Source organism: Nansenia antarctica (assembly GCF_963989245.1).
Source record: "Nansenia antarctica genome assembly, chromosome: 4".
NCBI classification, from domain to species: domain Eukaryota; kingdom Metazoa; phylum Chordata; class Actinopteri; order Argentiniformes; family Microstomatidae; genus Nansenia; species Nansenia antarctica.
This window is the reverse complement of record NC_137689.1, coordinates 4,646,542-4,663,040: the sequence shown is the minus strand read 5'-3', so window position 1 is coordinate 4,663,040 and position 16,499 is coordinate 4,646,542. Positions and strand designations below refer to the sequence as shown.

At 39.8% G+C, this 16,499-nt stretch overlaps 1 protein-coding gene across 1 annotated transcript in view; it reads left to right on the top strand.

Moving 5' to 3' along the window:
* Positions 1-9,369: 9,369 nt before the first annotated feature.
* Positions 9,370-16,499, top strand: part of LOC308154858 (mucin-5B) — a gene marked incomplete at both ends in the record, with an annotated part of 31,819 nt that continues 24,689 nt past the window's right edge. The window contains 16 exons of the mRNA XM_080528076.1: positions 9,370-9,400; positions 9,519-9,780; positions 10,164-10,275; positions 10,692-10,782; positions 10,866-10,972; positions 11,127-11,343; positions 11,599-11,724; positions 12,255-12,372; positions 12,711-12,849; positions 13,808-13,909; positions 14,228-14,306; positions 14,570-14,707; positions 14,845-14,978; positions 15,152-15,217; positions 15,573-15,699; positions 15,873-16,128. Of these exons, the coding sequence (XP_080384202.1) occupies positions 9,370-9,400; positions 9,519-9,780; positions 10,164-10,275; positions 10,692-10,782; positions 10,866-10,972; positions 11,127-11,343; positions 11,599-11,724; positions 12,255-12,372; positions 12,711-12,849; positions 13,808-13,909; positions 14,228-14,306; positions 14,570-14,707; positions 14,845-14,978; positions 15,152-15,217; positions 15,573-15,699; positions 15,873-16,128 (2,105 nt within the window). The remainder of the gene's footprint in view (positions 9,401-9,518; positions 9,781-10,163; positions 10,276-10,691; positions 10,783-10,865; positions 10,973-11,126; positions 11,344-11,598; positions 11,725-12,254; positions 12,373-12,710; positions 12,850-13,807; positions 13,910-14,227; positions 14,307-14,569; positions 14,708-14,844; positions 14,979-15,151; positions 15,218-15,572; positions 15,700-15,872; positions 16,129-16,499) is intronic.

Below are 16,499 nucleotides of genomic sequence, written 5' to 3'. Positions count from 1 at the left end.
AGATTCTACTCAGTTCAGTGCTTAGCGCTTTTTCCACCTGCAATATGTCCCTGTCAGAGACCAGCAGAGCCGAGTCATCCGCGAACAGGAACAAATTGCAATCACATGCTGATGACATGTCATTCACATATATTAGGAACAGTAAAGGTCCCAAAATGCTTCCTTGTGGAACGCCGCAGGTCACTGGGAGGGGGGGGGACAGTGTTCCGTTCACACTAACCACCTGTTCCCTCCCCTCTAAGTAGGATTGCATCCAGCTCACCGATGTTCTATCGAACCCAATTGCTTTCAGTTTATCTAACAATATGTGGTGATCTACTGTGTCGAAGGCCTTCTGGAGGTCCAGCATGACCATGCCGCAGTACTTGCCCGAGTCCACCTCATGGTTGATGTGGTCGTTCAAATAGAGAAGGCATGTGTCAGTGGAATGGGATGTTCTGAATCCTGATTGAAATTCATACATCAGCTTTTTTTCGGTAAGGTACCTATCGACCTGTTCATAAACTATTTTTTCCATAAGTTTCGAGATGGAATTAAGAATAGAAACAGGTCGGTAGTTGCCTGGGTCTAATTTGCTTCCTTTTTTATACAGTGGGGTTACCCTTGCTATTTTAAAGTCAAGGGGGACGTGTCCCTGTTTGATGGAGAGGTTTATTATGTGGGTGATGATTGGGGTAATGGAGGCAGCTGAGTCTTTTAGAAATCTGGCTGGAATATTGTCATGGCCCGTGGCCTTTTCTGAGTGTAGAGCGCCTAGCTTTTTAAACACCTCATCGTTTGACACCATGGAGAGTTTAAAATCATCATTGCGTACACCCAGTTTATTGTAGAACTCACGGATGTGCTCTACACCATAACGCCCTGAGTGGGGTGGTAGATTGTTAACTAATTTAGTGGCTATGGTTGTAAAGAAAGTGTTTAAGCACTTAGCCACATCCAGCTTGTCTGTAAGGAGAGAATCACCAGATTTGATGCTGATGTTTGTAGACCTGGTTTTGAGTTTTTGACTGCAACCTAGTTGGCTATTAAGTAGCTTCCAAAGGTCACGTGGTTTGTTTAAGTTTTCTTCGATTTTGTTATCGAGGTATTCTTTCTTAGCAGATTTGGTCATGGTAATTACCTGATTGCATAGTTTGTTGCATTGTTTTTTAATTTTCTCAAAGTGGGTTTTGTGATCTTCGTTTAAGTGTTTCACTAATTTTGATTTGCATTTTTGAACTTCAGAGCATTTTAGGTCTCTGACTTTCATAGCATTTAGAATGTCCGAATTCATCCATGGTTCCGATCGGGTTTTAACCCTGGTGGTTCTCATGGGGGCTATACTGTCAATAATATTTAGGAATTTGGTTTTGAAACCTAGCCATGCCTCTTCAACCTGTGTGCATTTTAGTTCATCAAACCAGTCTTGATTCTCCAGTTTATGGTTTAAGGCCTCACTAGAATAGGATTTAAGGGATCTAGTAGTTATAGTTTTATGACCGCCAGCCTTGGGTTTTTGTTTTTTACGAGTGCAAAAGATCATGTAATGATCACTTAGCCCACATACAATAACCCCACTCTTGGAGATTTTGGACTCATCCGATGTTAGAATGAGATCTATGGTGGTTTGAGTAGAAATACACACCCTAGTGGGTTTGGTAATTTGTTGACGGAGACCGTGTAATTCAGAAAACCTAGTGAAGGATTTGAAAACGGATGCTTCATTTCTGAGCATGTCCGTGTTCAAATCTCCAATAAGAATCTTTTCCACACAGTCAACGTCATCCATGCATCCCTCAAGAATATCATAGAAATCACTCTGATCGGGAGGTCTGTAGATAGAACCAACCAGCACCGGTTTTGCTTTGTTAAAGATAATTTCAACCCAAACAGATTCTAATTTGTCATGATTCAGGTCATCACGGGTGTTAAAGATAATATCGTTGTGAATGTACATGCAGACACCACCCCCATACCTGTTCCTGTCGTTTCTGATGACTGTGTAGTTGACTATTTCAATCTCTGGGTCTTTGATGGATTCATCAAACTTGGTCTCAGAGAAGCTCAAAATATAAACCTTGCTGTCATGGAACATTTCTCTGATTTGGTCCAGTTTAGGCACAAGTTCACAATCTGAACTCAGAGCAACATTGTAACTCAGACCAGCATCAACATGTGCTCTGGATCCAGTCCCTAGTAAATTGCTCAATAATTGATATGATAGTTTGGCCCCCTCTATTCTTAAGATAATTAATACCTCATTGGAAACCAGCATATTTCCTACTGCCTTTAAGACTGCTGTAGTGAAACCTCTGCTTTGCAGACCGATACCTAACCTACCCTTCATGAGCAAAGTACTTGAAAAAGTGGTTTTTAATCAGCTTAATACCTTCCTCGATGAAAACAGTATCCTAGAGAAGTTCCAATCAATGAATGAATGAATGGTCTTTATTGTCATTGATATAGTACAGGTACCAAACAACGACATTTGGGAGGGGGGGCTCCCCTGGTGCTAGGAAAGAAAAAAAAAACTGAAAAAAACAAGAAGGGAAAGGAGCTGGTTTACATAAATAAAGGCTATGTACACTATCCACTATACTATACTGTACAAATAAAACACTGTGCTGTACTCTATGCTATGCTATACCTATTCTAACATTTCCTATTCTCTGCAACCTTATGTACCCTAGGGTTGTCATATTGCACATAGTGTTATTGCACATTCATTTAAAGTGTCGCAGTTTGCAGGCTTGAAATGTACACATTAGTGCCTCAGCACTACACCTGATTTTCAATCCAGCAGCTGCCATCAATCCGTCCAGACTGTCCAGGGCCCAGAACCTAGGTCTTTGCTGTGTACAGGGCCTGGATGGCCCTGGGGTAGAAGCTGAACTTCAGTCTGTTTGTCCTTGCGGCCATGGTCCTGTACCGCCTGTTCGAGGGCAGCCGAGCAAAGTGTTCGTACCCAGGGTGGGATGGGTCTCTGGAGATCTTGGAGGCCTTCCTGAGGCAGCGTGTGTTGTACAGCTCTTCCAGAGAGGGGAGGGGGGCGCCGGTGATCTTCTGGGCCGTTCTCACGACTCTCTGTAGCGCATTCCTCTCTGCGGCTGTGCAGCTAGAGAACCATCAAGTTGCATCAAGTTTTAGATCCAATCACTGCACAGAAACAGTCTTAGTCAAAATAGTAAATGATCTTTGACTTGTTACTGACTTAAACCAAGTGTCAATACTTATTATTTTAGATTTGAGTGCAGCATTCGACACCATTGATCATAACCTTTTAATTCACTGCCTTGAGAAGTGGGTTAGTCTCTCTGATTACTGATTTCAAACCTACATTCCTACATTACCTGCAGAGAATGTTATGTTAGTCTAATAATAATAATAATAATAATAATTTATGTAGCACCTTTCAGGGGAGGTCCCAATGTCGCTTTACAGAAGTTCAAGGAAAAAACAGTCAGACAGTCAGGCAGGACAGTCAGGCCAGTCAGACAGTCAGGCAGTCAGGCCAACAAAAAATCAACTGAACTAGTGGCTGAAGGCTGTTTTAAAGTGTAGGGTAGGTACGTTATGGATCACCGCAGGTTAGTGCAGGGGTGCCAAGCAGACCCGAGTCTGAGGACCGCTGGTCTAGGGTATCATGTGTCTGTAACACATTTACCTTTCAGTGTAGCCCAAGGGAGCTATTTTCCCTGTACATATATGCTATATCCATTAGGTAATCCCATCACTAGTCAACATAATGTTAACTTCTGCAATTACGCAGACATTACAACTATACATTTCTGTTGAGCCAACAAACCCAGTCTTTGCTTCCTGACCGCCTGTTTGGCGCCCATACATGAATGCATGTTCAACGCTGAATGAGGAGGACACAGGGATACTTTTACTTGGACCAAAATCAAAGAGAAACCCCCTTTTTAGTAAGCTGGGGAGCCTGGCTCATCAGACCAGAGCTCAAGTTAAATGTCATATAGTAAAGTGACCCAGAAAGTTTTCTTCCACCTGAGAAACTTTACCAAAGTATTTTTAACACAACAGGAACTCTACAGAATACTGCCGCAAGACATTTAACTAAGACCAAGAAGAGACTCACTCCTGTTTTAGTTGAACTGCACTGGCTTCCTGTTTATGTTAATGTTAATGTACTTTTAATTACAGTACCTACAAAGCTCTTAATGGCATTAGCACCTGCATACATCTCTGACCTCTTAATAGTTACTTAAGAGTCCTTAGATCCTCCAATGCTGGTCTTTTAATCGTGCCCAAAGTACTCCACAAACAAAGCAAGGAAGCTGCTTTTAGGTATTATGCACCAAAATTGTGGAATGCCACGCGCGGCACGCCCATGTATATCAAACAGGCAGGCTCTGTTGACATGTTTTAAAAACAGAGCTAACATACTTTTACTGGAAGGCTTTTAACAAACCCATTTTTAGCTTGTGCTTTGTCGTCTAAACAACTTAATTAGAGAGGCCAGGCCACACCTTCACACCCTGGCGCCAAAGTTCCAGAGGAACTTTAGAGGCCTTAACCTTTGACCCATTTGTCCTAGAGACCAAATCAAGACTGGCAGATCTGCCTCCTCAAGACGAACAAAACTGAAAATTGACTGAAAAGATAGATTTTCTGCTATCTTGAATTTTGGGAAAAACACCCCCCCAAAAAATCGTCTTTAAATATACTGTAAGTCCGATCGACAAACCTGGTACATAAGAAGTATGTACCTAGGGTTGGCAACTTTTTCACTGCCAAATACAGGACAAAAGATGGCATGCCACTGTACAGGGCGGGGGTGGCAGGATTTACGTACGCAACTGGCGCATTTACGTACGCACGAGGAGGCCGGTGATTGATGAATATACGGGTCAAGGGAGGTCAAGAGAGGTCAAGGGAGGTCTGTATATTCATCCAGCCCAAAATACGGGACATCCCGGATAATGCAGGACAGTTGGCAATCCTATATGTACCGACCCTAACAAGTTTGAGAATGAAAAGTTCCTATGTCAAAAAGTGACCACGAGATGCAAATGAATCAGCACCATAATTGTGACAGCAGCTGGTGAAAGCAGGAACAAGTCGACAACCGACCAAAATTTGTTCAGACTTTTATTCAGAAAAATGTAAATGAATGTCAATGTTGAAAAAAATCAATGACACACTCGCTAGTCAAGCCAAAACATTGCAATGCAACGGATTAGATGAATAATCCCCACTACTACCTAGTTAGTGTAGAGTAGTGGGGATTACTCACCGAATCTATTGCATTGCAATGTTTTGGCTTGTTTCAGAATAAAAGTCAGAACATTTTGATTGGTTGCCGATTTCACCAGCTGCTGTCACAATTAATGACATATGCAAATGAGGCAATGTTATTGTTGTTGTGAGCCTCAAGACAGTAGTATGACAGATATGTACCAACGTCCAACATGACTGGAAGAAAAACATGACTGCCAAACATGTTTGTGAAGGAATGAGGCAATGTTGTCCATATTTATGCAAATTAATGTGAATCTTGGTGAGCCTCAAGACAGCAGTATGACATGTATGATGTGTACCAAAGTGCAACATGATGGGAAGAAAAACATCCAAACATGTTTGTGAAGGATAAGCTCATACAGCTACATGCAAATTAATATGTACAATGATGACTTGTGATGTTATTGTTTAAGTTTCATGAAACTCACTTTACCTGTTAGCAACAACGTAATCCTGGTGTATACTGTATGGTAATAGTTCATGTAAATTTTATTACATAATATCTTCTTTCTATCTTGTTTTTATAGGGTCTCTGGTTTGCGTAGGAATCAATTACACACTGTGTAGATTAGGATGTCACTACCAACTCAGCAAATGTCATAATTTTCTTTTGATCCTGACAAACTCCCCAGTCCCTGCCAGTAACAACCATATCCATAACTTGATGCTGCTACCACTATTCTTCACACGAGAGATGGTGCAGAAACTGCATTGCATGTGCATGGATTTACACTAAACGTAATGCTTTGTAGTAAAACCAAATAAGCATATTTCCAGACACTTGATTTGCTTCTCACTTGAATTCATTGTTGCAAACACAATTATGGATATAAGATATTTAGAGATTATTTTCCATTAAGGGGTTATTTTTGGCCACTTGGTTATAGACCAATTTTGTAGAGTGACTGAGATGATGTTGTCCTATCGACTGGGCTTTTTCCATTCAACTTTGTAGATTTTCCCCCAGGCCAGGAAGTATCCACAGGCCTCAGGGTCGCAGTCCTGAGCAGTTTTGTTCCTCTCCAATTTCTCAGTTTGTAATGACAACCTTTAATACATTTTCTATTTAGTCTATATCACAACAAAATGTGGAAAAACTGGAAGGGTCTGAATACCTTCCTGCACACTGGCATTCTGTACCAGTCACCCTCAATGTAACCTTGAATAACACTTCACTGAAGCATATCAATCATCACAGTTTGTTTGAGTTATACAGACGCACTCATCGACTCGAAATGCATGATATTATTTCTGCATCCTGAATCAAGTTTACTCCCAAGCTCAGTCTGTTTACCCAGAGCTTGTGTAATATAAGCTCTGTACAATAAGCTAGTATAGCTATGACGATAGAGCAGCCAAATACACCACCCGGAGTTGCTAAAAGTGACAAACATTCACAGTGTTAGCTTTTGGGCAAGGAGGTACCGCACACAGCCTCTGGCATAGCCTTTTAGGGCGTGGGTGATGGGTGGGTGGTGGGTGGCGGGGGTGGAGAGCCTATTCACTCACTGAGCGCTTTGTTTGAAGAGAAATAACTTATGGTGATATCAAATATATATGTGGGAATTGGAGAGACTGTGGCAGCCCTCAGACGACTTAGGTGAAAATTAGGGATAGCATTTAAGTGCTAAGAGTTTTGGTTGTCTATCATCGTTTATTAACTGAAATCCCAGTACCACAATGGTTTTTCCACTGTTGTCCAATTTGCAGGCCAAGTATAAGCAAGCATTCCAGAAACAGGTCATTCCTAAGTAGCATTGGAATGTGTACATTATTTACAATGCAAAGATAGGAATTTCACACTCAGCTGACACTACACAGTTTTTTTTTCTTGATTTTTTTGATTAGACTACAGACTACTACTTGTCAACACTGGTGGTGGGTGACAATTCTTTCCCTTTCCTTGCATAGAACATGCACCCTGTCCCAGCAATAGTATCTAACTTTGTACACAATGTCCTGCACAATTCTTTCCCTGCACAAAGTTAGATACTATTGCTGGGACAGGGTGCATGTTCTATGCAAGGGCTACAATTAGTTGTCATTGTTTAGTTGAAAAACGTTATAGCAACTCAAAATAAATAAATCGGTGGATAGTGGAGGATTTGGGACAAAGGAGATAGTCAGGTAGGTGGGCGGGGGTTCAGGAGGATATATTCTGGGCATAACGGGAAAGCCAAAGAGATAACCACCATATACCGTGAGCTGGTTGTGTGTAAGAATGTATATGATCTCTTCATTGATTTCTTTACTAATGATCATTTATCCAATTCACTTGATATTGTCCTCTTAATGAATGTCTTAAATCTTAAAGATAAAAAAAAGAAGAAGATATATGGTCAAATTTGTCTCTTTTAAGAAAGATCAGCAGGATGCAGTTCCTGGATCATCTTGGTGAGTCACACTCTAATTCTCAGCCTCCAACTATGAATTACCATGCACCTGCTCCCTCCTTCAAGCAACAGAGGCGTCAATGAGACGTCAATGTTTGCGTCTGGACAATGTGTGTCGAACATACTGAGCCTAGAGGTTGATTGATAGTTGTCCTTTATGCTTAGTCAGAGTCAGGACGGCCATGGAAATACATGGTTTTGTTTGATTAAATATTATTCCTTACATCACGTATACTTGTTTATCTGTATTCACATAAAAAAAGATGGACAGGAGGAACTCTCTCCATACATGTATAAGTTAATCAAGAATAATGCAATTGCATTTGCATTAAATGCATTAAATCATAGGTAATTGTACTAATTGTACTAATCAATTATTCATATTCACAAATGTATTTGTTGTGTATTTTGCTTGTCATCATTTGTATGTAGAACAACCACATATGACCATAAGTCACTTTTCTTGTGCAATACACAGTAGATACCAAGAAAGAGATATTACATTCAGTTGTATTAGGTCATGAAAGCCATAAAATGCAAATAAAGTAAGTGATATATGAATAATAATACTAATAACACCATGATTACCATGGTTAATAATACCATGTATCATACAACAAAACAGTCAAGACTTTGATCCATAATCCCTAATTGACTCATGTTTAACCCATGGCCCCACCTTGGGGTTAGACTGGAAAGATTTCAGGTCCCTCCTCAAAGACAGGTACTATAAATGCCTGAGTCTTGCTTAAGACCTCTCTCATATCACCTGTGGATCAGCCCATAGGATCACCATGGGTACACTAAAGGAAGTACAGACATGGATGCTATGCACAGCACTGTTGATAGGAGCAGCTGCAGCGCAAACAGGTTGGTGGATTATGAATTTTAACTTTTCCCAAAACTAATGGCAACAATTCCAGGGACTGAATAACAGAATAATAATAAACAATAATATTGATCTGAGGAATTATTATACATTGTGTCATAAATCTGAATATAACCTTATCCCCAGTAGAGTTGTTGGGTATCCAGGACAGCAAATCATTAAGTTGTATGTAAGAATGTAATAAAGTTAACTTTGAGTGAAAGAGTGACTTATGATCATTATTTTAACAAATATTGGAAACATAAAATCAAATATCATTTAACAATAGATTCAAAACTAATATGGGGTAAATACATATTTCAATATAATGCAAACTGATGTGAAATTCAGTAAAAGTACATATTTGCTGTTTTTCATTGAGTCATCAGTGAGATATTTACATTGCCTGTTGCCTGTTTTCTGTAGCAGTGGCATGTTGCTATGTTGGTAAAAAAAAAAAAAATTACAATTGTAACTGACTTGTCCTCTGGTCCCTGGGGTGGGTGGGTGGGGGTTATTTGTTTTACTTTCGTTTACGTTTTGGGTCCCGACTTGTAATGTATGTCCCTAATACCTAGACGCTATATTGTAATTTGTGTGTTGTGGCGTGGTTGTATGGGCTGTTGGGGGCGTTGATTGCAGGATGTGGCCTTGTTGTCTTGTTTTGTCATTATGTTTGTTTTAAAAGAAAATAAAGAAATATCTGATCACAATTTTTTTTTTAAATTGCTCGGAAAAAAAGCTCCTAGGAAATAAAATCTGATTCCAGAATACTAAAACGAAGAGTTGATCTGTGTGTTCTTTCTACCCCATGATATTGTACTAATTATTTCAATGACCTTGACAGGTGTAACGATCATTCCTTCAATGTCGCCCACGGTACCGGCCCTGATTTCAGGTAAAGATCTGACATAACACAAAATAAATAAAACCATACTGGATATTCCTTAGAATGCTACTGTAAGGAAGAAACTTGAAAGAAAGCTAACAACAAATTTGTAATTTCTTGTCCCTAGGAAATATAGCACCACACAACGACCGGGTCTGCAGTACATGGGGTAACTACCACTTCAAGACCTTTGATGGCGACTACTTCCAACTGCCCTCCTCCTGCAACCACGTCCTGACCTCGTTGTGCAAGGGCAGCTACGAGGACTTCAACATCCAGATGAGGCGCGAGAAGGTGGACGGTGTTGTCACCATCGCCAGTATCATCATGAAGCTGGAGGGATCCGTGGTGGAGCTGTCCAAGGGCTCCGTCATTGTAGATGATAAACCGTGAGTTTCCTCATCATAATATGACAGTAATACATTTCTGGAAGCACTCTCGTGAGCTTAGAATGATAAGGTTCTATCTCCGCTTAGGGTAGTTCAGAGATATTGAGCGTCAAAGTTTTTACATTCCATTATGTTTTGTGAGATGGAACCTTTGTCTTTTATGAATTACTAACTCAAAAATGTCAACATTTTTAAAATAACACCACACAGGCATTAATAAACACCTAATGGATCAGATTATGCAAAAAAATGACAAAAATGGAGATAGAACCTTATAATTCTAATGTCACGACTTGTCTGTAATGCTACTGTGTGGGATTCAAAAGGTTCAATAGTCTTAATGTACAGGATGGCCATTTAGCATCTTCTTCTCCGTCCTGTAGAGTCACCCTGCCAGCCATCTTCAACGGAATCTCTATCGAGCAGGCCTCTCACAACATCAAGGTTGTATCCAAACTGGACATCGTTGCCATATGGATGGATGACTCCTTCTTGGTAAAAACATGAATCCTTTTCTGTTGTCGATGCCGCAATTGTTAAAAATAGTCCCAGAAATGCAAAACTAGCTGAAGGACCTGGAAATAGTTAAACAGGATATCTGAGGATGTGTAGACTAGAGAAGATCAAACAGTTCCGAGTATTGGAGGAAATCTTGCAAATATTTGCCGAATGTAAATTCATTACCTGTCACTTGAGTAAACAGCCTTATCAAGCGTGTCAGAGATAAGCAAACAACCGATGTTTGCAGCATAAGCTTTGAAACAAACTTGACTTGATGTGACTGACTGCATACATCCTTGTACAGACAGGTTAAAAGAGACAAAGAGAGATTTGAGAGATTAGCTAACACTTTTGAATGAATACATAGATCATAGATCTTAACTTAATCAGCTTCTGATTTTTTTTCACAGATTGAAATTGGCGACAAGTACAGAAATCAGACTTGCGGATTATGTGGTGACTTCAATGGAGTTCAGAAATATGACGAGTTCTACAGCTCTGGTAAAAAAATTCTTGCTGCAAACATATTGAGATGACATACTGTTAATGTGAAAAGCACATTCTAAATATCTGTGGTGTTACAGGCTCAGAACTGACTCTTGGTAGCTATGAGGAGATCTGGAAAATGAACGGCCCTACAGAGGACTGTGTCGAGCCTGCACTACCAGTTGTTGACAAATGCGGAGACGAGGTATCCAATTCAAACCTAAGAGGAATGAGATATTAAACCATGTTAGAATAACTCATGAATAACAAAAGCAATCAAGCTGTTTCCCAGAACGTTGTCTAACATAAAACACTAACTTATTATTGTACTCTTCTGTACCGTTCTATTTCGTTTGTAGAAGTTTTGTGAGGCGGTGTTCTCCAGTCCACCTTTCGCTGACTGCGTTAGTCGCCTGGACATTGCCTCCTTCGCCACGGCCTGCATGTCTGACCTGTGCCACTGTGATAACACCACCACCTCCTCCGCCTGTCTGTGCAACACCATCTCAGAGTACTCCCGCCAGTGTGTTCATGCAGGCGGGATTCCTAAAAAGTGGAGGACTGATGAGTTCTGCTGTAAGCATGGCCACACAATTTAACCCCCACCCCCACCCCACCCTAACCCTAACCCTAACCCTAACCCTCTTTCCATTTGATTATTTGAAATGTTAGTATATTGAGCCAATGTTACATTCCCATGAGATAAACTATCAGTGTGGTACATTGCTTGAGGTCTTAAGATTCATATAAAAAAAAGATTTAAGAATCTTCAAAAGTCCTCTTGGAAAACAACGGTTACAAGGTTTCTTTTTTCTTTTCTTTTCTTTACAGATAGGTCATGTGCCTACAACATGGAGTTCCTAGAGTGTGGCAGCCCCTGTCCAGACACCTGCTCCAACCCTGAGACCAGCCAGAGCTGTAACAGCCACTGCACCGATGGTTGCTTCTGTCCTCCAGGTATGTGTCATAATCTGTCAGGTTGGGGGATCAGGTGATAGAACATCTGCTATAATTGGACTCAACGATGGGTACGATATACCACAGTGTGACCTGCTTTATTCGCAGAAGTCACACATAATCTCAATCAGTTCACGTGACAGTGAGACATTAGTATAAAATTACTTGGCATTAGTTTTCACTTGTTCTCCACTTCACACATCTACGGTCCTACAATAGCATGAATTTCCCTTTGATACGTTGGAATCAACACAATGAAACACCACTTGTTTACTTTACTTAGTATGCCTTTCAAAGTTGGATTAATTAATCAAAAGGAGCAAATATCACAGAACTGATTGAATTACCTCCTCTAGATTTCCATGCAGTTCTCTGTTTTAGTGAACAAATGAGCTCTCCCTTTTACAGCCAGGAGGAGAACCATATTTGAGTGAAGTTAATTACTCATTATTTCTAGCAGCTAGAAGTTTCTGGAACTTCAATCCAATCCAAACCAAATCTCTTACTCTCTGTTACTCTCTCACCATAAGGTACTGTCTTTGATGACATGAACAACACTGGGTGCATTCAACAGTCTGAATGCGCTTGCATGCATATGGATAAACAGTACCAATCTGGAGAATCCTACTCATCCGACTGTAAAGAATGGTAAGCGCAATATTCGTATCTTGTATCCTGCATGGCTCTTTTTTTAATGGATGATGCCAAATGTACGCACTACATACCGGTAAACAATTTCTAAAGAATATAATGTATATATTATATTATTATATATATATATTATTATATTATATTATAATTATATTATATATTGTATTATATTATATTATATTATTATATATTATATTTATATATAATATAATAATTATATTATTATATAATTTATTATATTATATATATATTATTATAATTATTTAATATTATTATGATTATTTATATTATAAACGTGCTGTAGTTTGAGATAAGCTTGTCATGTCCTATTTTAGCACCTGTACTGGGGGTCAGTGGAACTGCAGAGAGAAAAGCTGCCCTGGGTTCTGTTCAGTGGAGGGAGGGTCCCACTTCAACACCTTTGATGGGAAAGTGTACACCTTCCACGGGGACTGCTCTTATGTCCTGGCCAAGGTAAGTGAGTGCATTTGGGGGCAGTCAACAGCAGACCTGCCGCTAAGCCACGACGCCCCCCTTTGAAAACTCGGACAAACAAACGACGCTCGCTCACATTCTTCACTGACAGTGACTGACTGACATTCAATTACTTACAATGGCGGTGAGTTCAAATATGAACAATATTTATTTAATATATAAATAACAATGAGTTCAAATATCTGATTTAAAAGTAAGTAATAGATTTTTTTTTTTTTTTTTTTAAGATGACAAGAATATTTCGTCTAGAAGCTTTTCACCATCAGATATTAGCGAGTTGTTTGTCCGAGTTTTCTTAATTTTTTAGTGACTTTTGCTGTGATATGATTGGACAATTTCTGTTTTGGGGCGTGGCTTAGCGATATGTCAATTGTGTAAATAAACACTGTTATGGACACTTTGCTAAGTGAAATGCCTTTCCTCAAGGCTAGATATGGCCAGATGGGAGCACTCCTCCTCTCTGAGATTCAAGTTAACAACATGTTAATGATTGAATACAATTGTAATAAGTGGTTGACTTGGCCTCTTGATGATTTGGAATAGGCTATAGTTGAATGCATACGTACAGGTTGCATGTTGTAGTATGTAGTATGTGAATAGTATGTAGTAGGTGAATGCAGTTCTGGAAACAAACTTGTCAGTAAGTTGCAGTTGTTCCTCTACCTATTTAACATCTGCCACATGCCAATGTTTTTATATTCACTTTATGTTCTTATTCCTGTTGTAAAGCACTTTGAGCTGCATTTCTTGTATGAAAGGTGCTATATAAATAAAGCTTTACTTACTTACTTACTTACTTACTTACTTACTTACTTACTTACATCACCAGACTCAAGGTTGACAAGTATGGCCTCAGCCCCTAGGATAGTCATCTCTCATTCTTAAAACAATTAGTAAAATGTGCATTATACCTCAATATTTGCTTTTTATGTTTCAGGACTGCAATGGAACCTCATACACTATCCTGGGAGAACTTATGAAGTGTGGGATGTCTAACACAGAGACCTGTCTGAGTTCTATCACCCTCGTCCTGCCCTATGTAAGGCATCTCTGCTCAAAATATTGCATGACAGATGGAATTCAGTTATTTTTTGTTTTGTAAGGAGCATAATTACTTATGTGGGGTGATCAACACTGGTTTGTCCCTCAACTTGTTTGTTTATAGATAAATAATAATAGATAAACAATAACATAATTCTAGATTTTGTCTGAATAGGCTTTACTGGCCAGTATAGGTATTCTAGTATTTGCAGAATTATCATGATGGCTACAGTACTAAAATTGTTGTATTGGCTTTTTTTGTCTAAACTAAATATAGGACCACATATTAACTTGAATCTTACCCATTATCCAATAGGCTTCAGCTGTGATTAAAATCCGTGCAAGTGGAACTGTTTTGGTGAACAAGATTGTCTCTCAGCCACCACTTTACACAGGTGAGACCATCCACTGTATTGCCAAATTCAGCTTCAGTTCTGATTAGTGTTTTAAACTCCAATATAGCCAATATTATTAGTGTTTATCTCCAGTATAATGCTACATTATGCACTTTTTACAAATAACAGTGCGTGTCACAGACATGTAAAATAGTAGCCTACAGTTCATAAACTTAAAAAAAACAAAACATGAAATAACACATCAAGAATTGTTTATTGACTCATAACTTGACTTATAACTTTCCCAATCAATTGTATTGCAGCCGAACTGAGCATCTTCAAGCCCTCTTTACAATACATTGTTATCGCAACAAACCTTGGAATCCGACTGGAGATCCAGCTATCCCCACTGATGCAGATCTTCATATCTGCCTCCACATACCACGCAGGAAGCACCTGTGGTATGCTCAACATTCCTTTATAACTTTATCACCACTTCCAGTTTCAAGCTGATAGATATTGAAAAATCTAATGACATTTAACCTATCTAGTTATCTCTAGTTAGTTATGACACCCTGCTTGAATTCTCTATCCACAGGCCTTTGCGGGAACTTTAACAATATTATGTCAGATGACTTCAAAGCCACGACTGGACTGATAGAAGGCACAGCGACAGCTTTCGCCAACACATGGAAGACCATGTCCAGCTGTCCCGATGTGACACAGAGATTTGTACACCCCTGCAATTTAGGCGTTGAAAATGGTAGTTTCATTAGGGCTATTGATCAATATCTTTTTACAACAAGGATAAAAATGTGTATTGGAATCCATACAAAAAGTAAATGTCTGTAACAATAATGCATGTCTACTTCACAGCGAAATTTGCCTATTTCTGGTGCGCAAAGCTGACAGACGCAGCAGGAGAATTCGCCCCTTGCCACAATGAGATCAGTCCGGACCAATACAAAGACGTATGTTCATTCAGAAATATCTAAATAATCCGAAAACACTTGTGATCAAAATACATTGTTGTCATTTCTTGTATGTGTTACGGCACATGTGGGAATACGGTACATGTGGGAAAACTAGGGTTATGGTTAGGTGCTAGGGTGACTTGGTACATGCTGGCATGTCTAACCCTAATCCTAACCCTAGCACCCTAGCACCTAACCCTAACCCTAGTTTTCCCACATGTACCGTATTCCCACATGTACCGTAACATATGCATTGAAAACATAGGAGCTTCTTACAGGACAGTGGAGAAGTATGACTGAATGCGGTAGTATTAGTCCTCAAACAGTTTTACCTTGCCTCTCCTCCCACCAGAACTGCCTGTATGACAGCTGTAACTGTGATAAGAGCGAGGACTGCATGTGTGCTGCCGTCTCCGCATACGTCCACGCCTGTGCCGCCGCAGGCATCCAGCTAAAAGACTGGAAGGAAAACATCTGCAGTAAGTGACATTGCATTTTTGAGACATCTTACTTAGTCAACGAACGCCACAAATGAACGCCACATTACTGACACAGCATACTAAGCCGCAAAGAAGGACAATTATGTAAATCAGATGCACAAACTTTAATTTACGGCTCATACAACTCACTTGTGATTTTTTCTTTTTTTCAGCCAAATTCAGCAACAACTGCCCCAGTGACACAGTGTATGAATACAACATGACCAGCTGTGGACGCACGTGCCGCTCCCTCAGCCAAACAGATTACGCTTGTAAGGTCAAATTCTCGCAAATGGACGGCTGTGGGTGTACAGAGGGAACCTACATGGACGAAGATGGCAAATGTGTCAAGTCCACCAGCTGCCCCTGCTATGACAAGGACACACTTGTCCTCGCCGGCCAGGTTATCAACAAAGGTGGTGTCATATGGTAAGAACATCCTTTCCAAAAGCAAGGAGACCAAAAGCCTTTTTTGGGTTTCGCTAGTTACTTGAAGGACCTCAGAGAAAAGGCCAAACACAATAGAAGCGGACATATAGGATAAACATGGGTGGTCAGTACTTGACTAGCTGGAAATGCTTCTTCAGTAAGCCTCTTTTTGTTTCGCTAGTTACTTGAAGGACCTCAGAGAAAAGGCCAAACACAATAGAAGCGGACATATAGAATAAACATGGGTGGTCAGTACTTGACTAGCTGGAAATGCTTCTTCAATAAGTCGAGAGCTTTAGAATTATAAGGTTCTATCTCCGTTTAGGGCATTGTGACAAAAACGAAGTGTCATTAAATGATTTCACAATGAT